The sequence below is a fragment of the Ruditapes philippinarum genome, unplaced genomic scaffold, assembly GCF_026571515.1.
Source record: "Ruditapes philippinarum isolate M1 unplaced genomic scaffold, ASM2657151v2 ctg7460_1_1_1_1, whole genome shotgun sequence".
Classification (NCBI taxonomy): Eukaryota; Metazoa; Mollusca; class Bivalvia; order Venerida; family Veneridae; genus Ruditapes; species Ruditapes philippinarum.
The window spans coordinates 68,004-80,929 of NW_026856790.1; the positions used below are offsets into that span (position 1 = coordinate 68,004).

Below are 12,926 nucleotides of genomic sequence, written 5' to 3' on the forward strand. Positions count from 1 at the left end.
GAGGATTTCAGAACAAGTTGTTAGGTCGTACCCGATCCTATATCAATTTAAATGTTCCCCACACGCTACAACTTAAAATAGGATTTTTTCAGGAAATGCATGCTGTTAGTAAATTGTCAAGAGATGTTCTTTTACTCTCATATATTACAAAAATTTGTTTATATTGCACTAGAGGTATAAAGTATTTTTGAATATATTAAGTTAAACATGTATTTCATGAGTAATTTCAAATTTGTTTGAAAGTTACGCTGTGTATTATTAATTCGTTTGTTTGTTTGTTGTTTTTTCATAAATATCCAGAAAAAGATGCTTAAAGTTGAATATTTCTAAACAATTAGAAAGATTATCTGTTTTTTCTCTCGCAAGATATTGCTGAAAAAAGTCATTATAATGAATTATAAACGTTTCCTGCTTACTATTATTTGTTTGTTTTCAATGTCAAATAAATGTTTGAATTGATGGTATTCTTTCTTAACATTAACGAAATGAATCATCAATCCCTCAGATTCGGTTATGGTTATGTTCACGGGAACAATTTAATAGATATCGTCTATTACGAAGGAAGTCTCCTTTCTGTGAATATCATTGTCAAGTCGAATGCTGTTATTTCAAGTCAATAAAGGTCATTTATGTAGCATAATAATTATTTACTTTCTACATGTAGGCATGTAGGTCCGACATTATACCAGTGATAAAATGAGACTTCCATTACTGATACTGATATTAAAAAAGGGTTAGACTTATCAATTAGAAGATTTTGAAATTATTGTTTTATAGACACTCTGCGTGTAAGAACACTAAAATCTGCAAAACAATTCACAGTGTTACAGTCAAAATCTCACACGTCCGTTTTCACACACCATGAATATTTATTGCATTTCATAATTAACAAAACATATGTTCCTCACAGCAACCAAATAGTGATTCAGTCATGTCCAACGTTTAAGTTTCATGGTAGATAGTTATAGGTTTCCTTTGTTTTGTTGCAATAATTGGTGACAAAAATAGTGAAGTTTGTCTAAATGGCAAGTAAAATTATGTCATTTTAATAAATTTTAATATTATGAGTTTCCAATTCTTTTTTTTTTTACATTTCCCCAAGCATATTACACCAGAGCACTAACTATGTTCTTGAAAGAAAGTGGCTAATGTATGCCGATGTTCACTAGCATTAGCTATAATTTAGAACTCAGTTATATCCGCCCATGTAATAATACACGTTTGACCATCAATGTAACAAGACGAAATCTATAAAATAGGTCTGTGATTGGTCAGTCGGTCGTAAGTAACGGATGTTGAAAAAACCCTGTTACCCACATTGAATATTTTTTCTTTTTCATGAAATTGAATTCCATTACAGCTTGTATTCTTAGAAAACTGAAACTATTGTGTAATGTGGTTTAGAGACTTGTCCCATAAATACTTAGTAGTTTGTTGCTTATTGTCCTGTCGTCCAGATAGTTCAACAGACCAGTGGTTTTTTTTTTTTGATAAACTGTCCTTTTGTCAGTCATTCTGGATCAGTTAAGGTTACGATCTAAAAAAAATGAAAGCAAAAATAATAATAGGAGCTATTCAGACTGGACATGTTTCTGGTCAATGCAGGTTTAAATGGAAAACACAATAAAATATATTTTTGTGGAATGGTTATTTATTTCTGTTAAATTGTTTCCATTTACACTAACAGTCATTATAACAATTCAAAACCTTGCCATACTTGTAAAGTGATGACCATATTTATATATCAAAGTTTTTATTAAAACAGTATACTATTCCTAACCATATCCGTGTATTTCCGTAATTAGACCTTCTGTGAACAAATATTTTGAAACTTTGTTCCGGTAAAAATGTTTGTTTCAAAATGATTTCATTATTTGCATTATTTACATTTCAATCATTTTACCAGAAAGTTATAAAGCAATGAAACAAATATTTACACTAGCTTTGAATAATAGCAAGTCATGCTTTGATAAATGAACGATGTTGCCTTGTATACGGACGGTGTGAGAATAATATTAAATGGTGTATCCGATCAATGTTCAAATATCTCGAAAGGAAGCAAAATTGCTTTAATGGCTTTATTGATAAGAAATCTGCAGGTATCTTGTATTGAGACAGGAGTTAATTGTGGCAAATGATAAGGAACAAAACAAATTAAATAGTCCCTGGTGAGTTTGGTACTTTTTTAATGTAGCAACTATTTCAGGATATGAGATCTTTAATAATTTGAATTGTTATTATTATTGTTTGCTGAGTAAAATGTGGACTACAACTTTGCAGAAATAATTATTCTTCAATGTGACATTAACAAATATTATTGCCATTATTTTTTTTAAATAAAGTTAATTTATAAAGATGTTCTGTGTATAGAGTGATATTTCAGTAGTTTTATGTAATTTGTTCGTTTGCTCGTTTTTTTGTTTGTTTGTTTGTTGTTTTGTGGGTTTTTTTGGTGTTTTTTTTTTGTATTTTATAATTATTATTATTTTTATAATTATAATTATTTCCATATGTTTTTTTTCTTGATTTGAGTGATATTTCAAAATTAGAAATTTACTTCAGGAAAGACTGAAACATATGTTTTAGTTTATACAGAATTTATTTCAGGAAGCTATATGCTTACACAAACACCTTCGATTTCGTTCCTTGAACTAACCAGTATTGGGTAATGAATGAAACTTTCAATTTCATTAAAATGTTGTCTTGAGGTTCAGCTCGTATATTTGAATACTGAACGGGGTCTTCTCAAATAAAGTTATGACTGTCAATATATTGTTTACTTTGTCAGTATGTACAGTGGAATGTAATAATAAGAGGCAGGAAGTGCCTTCAAACATTGTTCAAGCAAGCAAACTGATTGCATGCCTGTTACAATGGCAACCAAGGCATAACCATTTATAAAGCCCGCTCTAATTCTGTCCAGGTATGCAGGTTTGATGTTTCTTGGAATTACTGAGTATTTCCATTCATTAATGGAATATTTATGATACATTCGGTTATACATTTAAGCTTCCTAGCTTCTGATTGCTATATATGATTTCATTTTATAGAAAGCTACATATAGATTGCAAATCATGTCTAAAAAGAACATTAAATGATTGATCTGTTCAGTAAGTCCAAAACCAGACAACCACAATTTTAGGCCAAAACAAAACTACAATTATAAATCGTTTATATTATCTTTATTCACAATTGATTAAAACATGTTTTGATTATCCTGTCAGTGTATACATATATTCATATTTGATCATATATTCACATATTTATATATCAGGTCAAACAATGCATTCATACTGTAGTAAATCAAACACTCTCTTAATCAATCATAGCAATGCTATTAATCAATGAGTGTACAGAAATTTACATTTATAAAAATGATACATTACAATAAATATATCTCCGTCAAAACATTAAAATAAAATTGGTTATTACTAACCACTCTGTACAATATTGAATTATATGTAGACTAGATTGAGTTTTGATATATATTCAGTATTTTTCTTGACAATAACATATAACAGTTATACAGAATTATGTATTAAGATAATACAGTATGATCATGTTGAATTTTGTCTATGTTCTTACCTACAACCATACATTCATATGATCTTGTGCGATTCAGATAAATGGTGATAAGGTAACACTTAGTAAAGAATAATAAAATTTAAATCAAAAAATAAACAAATAACACACTTAAATAATATTTCTATAAATCAAAATTCATATCAAATTACATGTATCTACGTAAAAAGTATCAAACGTCTCTGATACCAAATTGAATACAAAATACCAACATAATTATTGAAAATATATACAACCTGTTTACATACAGACATTCAATTATTCTTTCAAATGCTTATATTATTTCTCTAATAATATATGCAAAAGTTTTTAGTATATAGCATAATTTATGCCAAAACAGAAAGATGAAATGGTCATAAAGCTGTGTATGTGACTAGCAAGGGAGAAAAGCATTCTTTTTCATTGATCTAGACTCATCGTTCTAACAAATAATTGAATAATGTGATGCCTCATATTTTATTTCCATAAACAGATGTTGTTGTTTGGTTTTTTCTTCTGCAGATAAATATATTTAATTGACAGGCTGAGTTCAAATATATTAACACCATGATCAGCTATAAAAACATTACTTTTAAGACATGTGAATATAATTTAAAGAAATACTATGCTCCCCCTTCCGTAAAATACTTTTACTGTCCCAATTTATTGAACTCTATGAAATTCTTACGGATTTCTTTTAACTAGAATAAAATAATGCGCAATCCATGTTTTGTAAGCTGCATTCTTTATAATTGGTGGAATTAAATTGGTCCTTTCTTTTAAAAAGATATGGCAGTTCTTTAAAAACAGTATGTTACAAATTTGAACAATTAGTTCCACTTTCTATAAATTCATAATAATCAAGATCGTGATATCATAGTACATACACTCACTTCTTCCAACAAACAACTATTATTCCATCTATCACAACAATTTTATCAGAAAAAAATGAATATATTTATTATCACAAAAATTGTCAATTATTAAGTTATAAATACACATTATAAAATCCTTCAAACAAATATCATTTGAAAGAAATTAATCTATGTGTGTTTCTATCAACAAGACATTGCAGTATGGTGATCAAATAAATCAATTTGAAGCACTTGACGAAGATAACATGTGGTGTGTAAATATTCAACTTTTCCATTTTTTTACAAATTTCAACTTTTTACACAGCATCTCCTTTTTTTCATTTCTATCAATGTCAATGGATCAGAATGATATAATTTGATTATTGCAACTAAATGGAATGTCAACTCGTTTCGTGTAGCTAATGTAGCTACATGCATGTCAAGAGGGAAATAATTCACGTAAAATGAAAATAGTCACAAAAACGACTGTTTGTACTCGTAATAACGTTGTCGTCTGCTTTATAATGGAAGAGTCACTTGATGATTTGTATCCCTCTCCTACTCCAATAATTCCTGAAGAGTACAATAAATAAATGTTAAACAAGTACATGTATTAACAACAAAACATTATGTTAATAATTTATAAAGTAGCATTTTACAATACATTTTCAAAACAAAAAACAATCTTTATGTATAAAACAAAGGTATTTTCAACCAACATTTTGTATTATTCAAGCTACATATACCATGACTGGCGATTTATATCATCCATCGTATTTCTAACCAACTCCTTACAGTATACTAGTATTTCCAAATATTTGTACATGCCTTACTTACATGCCTTTTAGATTACTTTAATCACCGTAGGGAACGTGTTACAGTATCGCGTTTTTCGGTTACAGTATAGAATTTTAAAGATGGAGGATTATTTGTTGGGAGGACAGGTAGGTGATTTTTATTCCGGTCCGTACTACAAGTAGTTTAGTTTCTAAAAGATGTTTTTGTGCTTTGCTTGTAAGGAACAGAATCCAGTATCTAGTCATATATTTCTTCAAACTCTGCACCGCAGATTTATCGTTATATTGTCTCATAAATATGCAGATTTGACAGTTTGAAAATTTGAATCGAGAGACCAACGCATTTTTCTCCAATTTCGACATTATTTATGCATGCCTAGAAAAAGTAAATCTGCAAAACGTTAGTCCTTTATGTTAGGAAACGTTTATAAAAGTAAATGACCAGTTGAACCTATTTTCCTGTTCGTTAAATGCGTTTTGAAAAAATAAACAATGTTACAGTATAGAGCGAGGTGATTTGTGCAAGGTTACAGCATAGACCTAGCGACTGTTATCCGATTTTGTTACAGTTTATACTCAGATTTCGGTTACAGTTTAGACTTCGATATTTTCTATATATACTAGGTAAAATGTACGGATGTTACATAGACTCTCTGTGAGCTTATTGGCCCGATGGCTATTCGTCCGTCTGTCTGTGTGTTCAATCTCATCCGCTCAGTAACTACTTGACTTAATGTGATGAAATTTACATGACTTTCTACCTATTAGTTGTTCAAATGGTTTCGGTTGCAATCGGGATACAGATTTTAAAAAAAGGCAATGTTTAAAGACCCTTCTCGTCTCGAACCAAAAGCATTCAAATCAAATCATGATCATAGCGTCATTTCGAATGCTTCTTTGTTGAATTTACGATTATTTTGTCATTATTAAATTAAAACTCGTTTTTTCTTATTTCAGACATTCTGTATAGCAGTTTTTCATGAAATAATATTGAAAAATATAGAGTATTAATTAAGGTAAGACAATTACAATGTCTTCTCTAGTGAGCCTGATGGAGGTACATAATAGTGACAGAGTTGGGATAAGGCCTTCGACTTCAAATTATCTTTCATTTACTGCTGTAGTTGAAATCCAATCATGACTTTGGATTCTTTGTATGTGAGGAATCTATCAAGCTAATTTACGGAAGGTCGGTGGTTCTAGTCAGGTGCCCGCTCGTTTCTGAAATGTTTCACAAAGGGTATCTGGGGTCTTTCTTTACACTAAAGCAGGAATGTTTTCACATGACCTCAGTGTCGTTGAAACTTAAAATCCAAGAAAGCCAAACGTAACAAACCCTTTTTAAATACTTACAAAATTCATTATTGTAGATGGAAATTCCAACTTAAAATAAAATTTATGGTTGAAATATTGCTCACTTCAATACTGTTTAATCATTATTAGGGTATTGCCTGCTTGTTAATTGTGTCTTTTGACAGCTTATCTATGGTATGCAGGCTTCATAACCTCCGATTTCATTTTATTTAGTTTCACTCATTGTATTCTCGTTTAGGACACACGAAATTTTTAACCTGGGGGTAATATGCCGCTTTTTCATAGAATGGCAATAACGTGTCACATTGAAAGGTTCCATGATAACCGTCATATGAACACATCCACAGATGTTAAAAAATCTAAAGTGTACCAGTTCATGTTTAATGTGAATTCTGCTGAAGCCGGTGCTATAGGAGGCGTGGACGGTAGCTTGCAGTTACCACTACCGTCCATGAACAAGTTTAATCAAACTGATCCTGCAACATTTTCATGTTTTCCGTGTTGGACTTCTGTTAAGGATTCTTTTTTCTCTATTTTATTACTAATAGGCATTATGTAATGTGTAATGGAAATCAAGCAATTGATATTCATTCTTCTCTCAATACAATTCGATAAAAGTTACTGTTGTTGTCGTGAAAACAGTCCCTTACTTAGGACATTACTTATTCTGCAAAAAAGTCTCAATCTGAAACTTAAAGTAAGAAAAATAGCAAACTATAACTTTTTCTGCTGAAGAAAAAAAGTAATACAACCTTTCAAGAATGTATTAAATAGAAAGGTATGAGTTATTTCATAAAAATAATGGATACACGAACTTTGTTTGAAATTTGGCAAGTATCTAAAATGTAACCGAAATCTGGGTATAAACTGTAACAAAATTGGATCGAAGTCGCTAGGTCTATGCTGTAACCCTTTCAAAATTAACCTCGCTCTATACTGTAACATTGTTTATTTTTTCAAACTCATTTTACCAACAGGAAAATAGGTTCAACTGGTCATTTACTTTTATAACGTTTCTAAACACAAAGGACTAACGTTTTGTAGATTTACTTTTTCTAGGCATGCTTAAATAATGTCGGAATGAGGAAAAAATGCGTTGGTCTCTCGATTCAAATTTTTAAACCTTCAAATCTGCACATTTATGAGACAATATAGAGATAAATCTGCGGTGCAGGGTCTGAAGAAATATATGATTAGATACCGGATTCTGTTCCTTACAAGCAAAGCACATACACATCTTTTAGAAACTAAACTACTAGTAGTATGGACCTGAATAAAAATCACCTACATCTCTTCCCATAAATAATCCTCCATCTTGAAAATTCTATACTGTAACCGAAAAACGCGATACTGTAACACGTTCCCTACGGTGTTAATTGTACATGCCTTCTTAAATGCCTTTCATGTCACTTAAACTGTACGCTTAAACATTACTTTTACATTAACTATTTGAAATATGATATGTTGTTGTTTTCTTTTCTTTATTTTTTTTTGTTGTTGTTGTTTTTAGGGGGGTGTTTTTGGGTGTTGTTGTTGTTGTTGTTGTTGTTTTCATAACAATCGGAAAGCGTGATACCTGAAACAATTACTCAAAAAGACAGGTCATTTTTTTTGTTTGAACGCTGATTACATTCCTGTAAGGTGTAAATGTTCATTGTTATTTGTTGGAAAAATGCTGTTCAAAAATTTAATTAATTTACCTGCTTTATGCGGGTTACCTGTCTGTATTTTACCAATAATAAAATTACCGTCAGAGTCTGGTATATTATCGTTATCTCGATGACCTACACCTACAACTAGTGGCGGTTGACGTGATGGTTGAAAAGGGTCACGTGGTATTGTGGTAGGTGGTGGAGTAGGCTCGAAATATTCTGAAATAGATGGAAAGATTTGTTGCTTTAACAAAAATATATGAAAAAATCTGTGATCTTCACGAGCACTAGATATTCTGTTTACTTTATTTAATATGAGTTAAGTTACCGAAAAACAATTATGAATTATTTTGTGGATAACAATGAAAAGGGTTATCATTAATATTTTCGCCGCATTCTTTTCCGAAGTGAAAATATAAGTGCAAATCATTTTGTAGAGTTTTTAATATATAGCGTAAAATCTTTGGGATTTTAAGACTTCAATTAAATGTTACAAAGGTGTCTTGAAAAGCAACGCATGGTAACATTTAATATATATTTTTATCTGTAACGCGCTAGAAGTAAGGCAATATTTTTCTCACCAGATAATAAAATAGTATCACTGTCTGTTCCTAAAGCATTAGAGGCCTCACAAGTGTACAATCCAAAGTCATGTTCCTCTAAATTGATTATACTTAGATATATAGCATATGTGAAATGGTCCTCCTTATACACGTATGTTGTATATTTTCTATTGTCATTTGCCATTTCTCCTACAGGTTTGCCATTTTTACTCCATGACCCCACACCATGTGGAAATGCAGCAATTAAACATTCAAGCATGCCTTCCTTGCCTATTGGTTGGCTGATTTTCTTAGTTTTAAACGTCACTTCCGGTGGAACTGAAATTTGATGATAATAATCGATGTATAGATGTTTTGTCAATGATAAATAAAAAGACTGAATGTACGTAATTAAATATTACAATATTGCTGATTTCTTCTGTTATTTCAACTGACAAGACGGCAAAAAAACTGCACAGGTTGTCACTTAGACCTTCAACAAGCATACGAAAGGTTCATGGCACATGCATTTTATGGTTGGTTTCATTTAATAACAATTAAATTTTTGATCATAGAGGACAATGCCTGCATGTGCTGCTTAAATTATACAAATAATTTCTCATCGCAATTTTTTTCTTAGAACAGAAAAAGTAATGGTTATAAGTTTCAGCTTCTTGTTGTTTTCAATATATAGACCGGCAAAAATAATACAATGTGTTTTATCTCTATTAAATATTTAGTTACAGAAGAAATAAATGATACACTGTCATATAAACATACATTCCACCTCTACATTCATCACACGATGCACGGGTTGAGCGATATTGTTACTGGCCTGACACTCGTATTGTCCTCCACAATATCGAGATATATTATGAATAATTAGAATCTCTCCCGTATGGCCAACATCTGAAAATACACAAAGATCCCTGTGGAAATTTACCTTCTTCTACTGAAAATGTTTCAATATATTTTTTCAAAACAATTATTCTATTTATATGTTGTTTTTTATCTTTGGATTTATATTCTTATGTTGTGGTGACAAGAGGTTACTAATCAGAAAATCCAAACTTATAACAGTTGACATCAAATAACTTTCCATAGATTTCTATTTCAATAAAAACTAGACGTATCTTTGTTAAAAATGTTTTAAGAATTTAATATCAACAAAGGTCAACTGTCTAAATGCAGAGCTATAACGTGTACATTTATGTCCCAAGTACGTCATTAACATTTGCGATAAATGAATATTTAAGGGGTGAATTTTCACATACCATAAAACTCAATATAGTTACAATAATTCTAAATGTTCATTTATCAATAGATGTAAAAAGTGTTATTAAACATAAGTTTTATTCATTTATTATGAATATTTCAAATATAATCAATCTAAAAAATGAGACTTATTATCATACACGAACACACAATAAGAGAGTTTCTTTCATCAAGTTTAGTATTCCAATTATTAAACCTGTCAAAGACATTTTGATTATGTCATCAATGTCATTTCATGTCCCCCAATGCCAGATCAAGGTTTGGTTATAAATTTCCAATACTTGTCTGACCTCTCACAGTGTCAGCAGTTAATCAAACGACCCGGAAAGACATCAATTGAGACATCCCGTCCGGCTTCACAAGAAACTTGACGTTTATTGAAAAACATATTACCAGCAATATAACTGTCCGTTTTTTTATTTGATATTTTGAATTATTTCCACTTTTGATTTCGTTTTTGCTTTGCGGAAGAGATTTGTCAGTATTGGTTTCACATTTTACAATGAGCGAGTACAAGTAAGTATAATTATAGTTTAAAACTTAAACGAAAAGCATTTCTATTTATCTATTTATTCAGTTTTTGTTATATCTATACTAACGTTCAATATAATAACCAACATACTAAAATTGTATTCAAGAGAGTGATTGTATGATCTATTATCTACAACTCAAGTTTGGCGTTGCTTCTTTTTTTTCTTTTTAGTAAAAATGTTATACCTATATATTAGTACAATTAACCATTTAAAGTTAACAAAAGAGTAAGCAAATTTAGCTTATAAATATTTACGTTCTTTCTCTTGGTTTGTTTGTAAAGTGTTCCTGTACCAACTGATTGAAGGTTCCGGTATCCCTGTAGCAACACACTGTAGCTTAACTGTCTGTCCCTCCCGGACTGTTGTGTCGACGCTCGAACTTGTATTGTCTATTTCTGCAGGCACTGTTGAATATAATTAAATATCGTAAATTAGTATCAGAAAATAATCGTATATAAAAACTTTGTGTAAAGGCACTCTTAGCATGACCATAATATAACATACGTATTTATTGTTCGACCCTAAACATAAGAAATAATTCCCAGGACCTTCGGTGTTCAATTAACAATGGTTTAGTGAATAACCAATTTTCGGATTAATAAATCTTATTATCCACTTTGGTTAGGTTTGACGGTATTATCTCAACTGTGTCAAAATGGCTGGATATCCACTGGATAGCTTGTGCCGCTGTTAACGCATCTATTTTAGGATTTGAACATACACGAGTGTCCTTGGTGTAAAGGTTATATATTTATAACTAATGTACGTAGTCTATAGAGTGAATACGATTAAGTCCTGCCATCTACACCAGTGAAAACTATATTTATATCATCAGTAATCGTACAACATCGAGTATTTCGACGGGAATCAAATTGCCAAACCCTTTCCTATATCAATTTACATGTGAGAAACTTTCATGTGCATTCTATTTAGTTCAGTTCCTCTTATAATCTGATATCTTCAATGACTGTAAGTTTTCAGAATATGATCAACTGTTGTATTTCAGTAATTTACAGAAAAGCATGCAATACAAACTAGTTTACTAGCCGTGTATTTCCACAAAGCTGCATACGGTTGTTTTAATATGAGCAATAGTTATTCTACACTGTTCTGTACAAATTGACTTAACGGTTCCTTTGAGGTTCATATCTCTACAAAAAATTACGACTTGACTAATTTAATAACAACCAGACAAATGTGTCCTTCCATATCTATTCCTATATTGATAATAATACCATAAAACATTATTTTTATATTTAACAGGTGGTGTTTATTAAAGAGATATAAGTAATTTGTAACCTTGAACTTTTAGTAGAATTCGCTTTATTTGTATTGGATCTGTATTTATTTGACACGTGTATTCGCCATCATCGTGTACTTGAACATGCCGAATGTGTAGATTCCAGTCGCGGACGAACGGACGTTCAATACTCATCCTCGTGTCGTCAATCACTCGGCGATCATCTGAACTTAACAACGTCCTCCGAGGGTTCATCCAGACAATCTAAATATAGAATTGTATATAAATGTTTATAGACAATGTTGTCTGTTATGTGCAGACTAAAGGGAACAGGTCAGAATAAGAATAAGAAGTTTTCTCTCTGTTTAGGAAGATACGAGCATTTTTGTCATGAATTTTCATGTAACTTTATGAGAAACGTTGTGTCACAAAACTATGATTTAACATCCATTTAATTAACCTTTTCCCAATTATGAACGATATTTGTTTTCCTTTTTCTTTATAGAATATATTCAAGTTACATTCAAACCAACACATACACACTTGAAAAATAACATACTAGTAATTTAAAAGAAGTAATTACAATAAATAAAGCTACACTTTTTGTTTATAAATAAAAAATTTATATTCAATCGTACGGCAAACGTTTTTGACATATGGGTAGCAAATAGATGATTTATATAATTTAATCAAATTTAATATATAAACCCGACATAAAACATCGTATCAATAATATTTCGATTATATTAGTATAATCATTAATTTTTCTACTGGGAAATGATTTTTGAAAGAAAATTGAACTTACCAGATAATCATTCTTGTTAATTACTGTACACGGTAAGACCGCTGGTTGTCCTTTAATGGCTGTTACATTAATTGGTTTACTGTCAAATTCCGGTGGTTGACCCCCGATCATAACTGGCCAAATTGCTAAAAATAGAAAAGACATAACAAATACACTCTATTTTGTAGTTTAAATAGCGGTATGCAATTCTGATACCATGACTTATACGAGTATGACTGGAAGCCACACTACCATCTAACATCAAACATTAAAAAAATCAAATTACGGCATAAATGGAAATGGAAAACTAAACAAACATTCATTTAATGATTTTATTATAATTTGAATACGGTTGATTTTAACAAATATGTTTT

The 12,926-nt window shown here is 30.6% G+C and overlaps 1 protein-coding gene across 1 annotated transcript; it reads right to left on the minus strand.

Annotated features, from left to right (window-relative positions):
- Positions 1–3,167: 3,167 nt before the first annotated feature.
- LOC132747718 (neurotrimin-like) lies at positions 3,168–12,699 on the minus strand. Its single transcript, XM_060737215.1, has 7 exons — positions 12,574–12,699; positions 11,828–12,032; positions 10,783–10,932; positions 9,501–9,629; positions 8,760–9,059; positions 8,227–8,397; positions 3,168–4,988 (listed from the first exon to the last, which is right to left on the minus strand). The coding sequence occupies exons 1-7, from the start codon at positions 12,682–12,684 to the stop codon at positions 4,855–4,857; spliced, it is 1,200 nt and encodes a 399-aa protein (XP_060593198.1). The 5' UTR covers positions 12,685–12,699; the 3' UTR covers positions 3,168–4,854.
- Positions 12,700–12,926: the final 227 nt, after the last annotated feature.

Bases quoted from the DNA above. Each gene is read 5' to 3' on its own strand.
- LOC132747718 (XM_060737215.1), bottom strand. From the start codon at position 12,684: ATGATCGGGGGTCAACCACCGGAATTTGACAGTAAACCAATTAATGTA. The intron at 9,630-10,782 runs GTAAATATTTAT...GTGTATTTTCAG, and splicing joins AACAAACCAAGAGAAAGAAC to ATGTTGGCCATACGGGAGAG. The intron at 9,060-9,500 runs GTATGTTTATAT...ATCAAATTTCAG, and splicing joins GATGAATGTAGAGGTGGAAT to TTCCACCGGAAGTGACGTTT.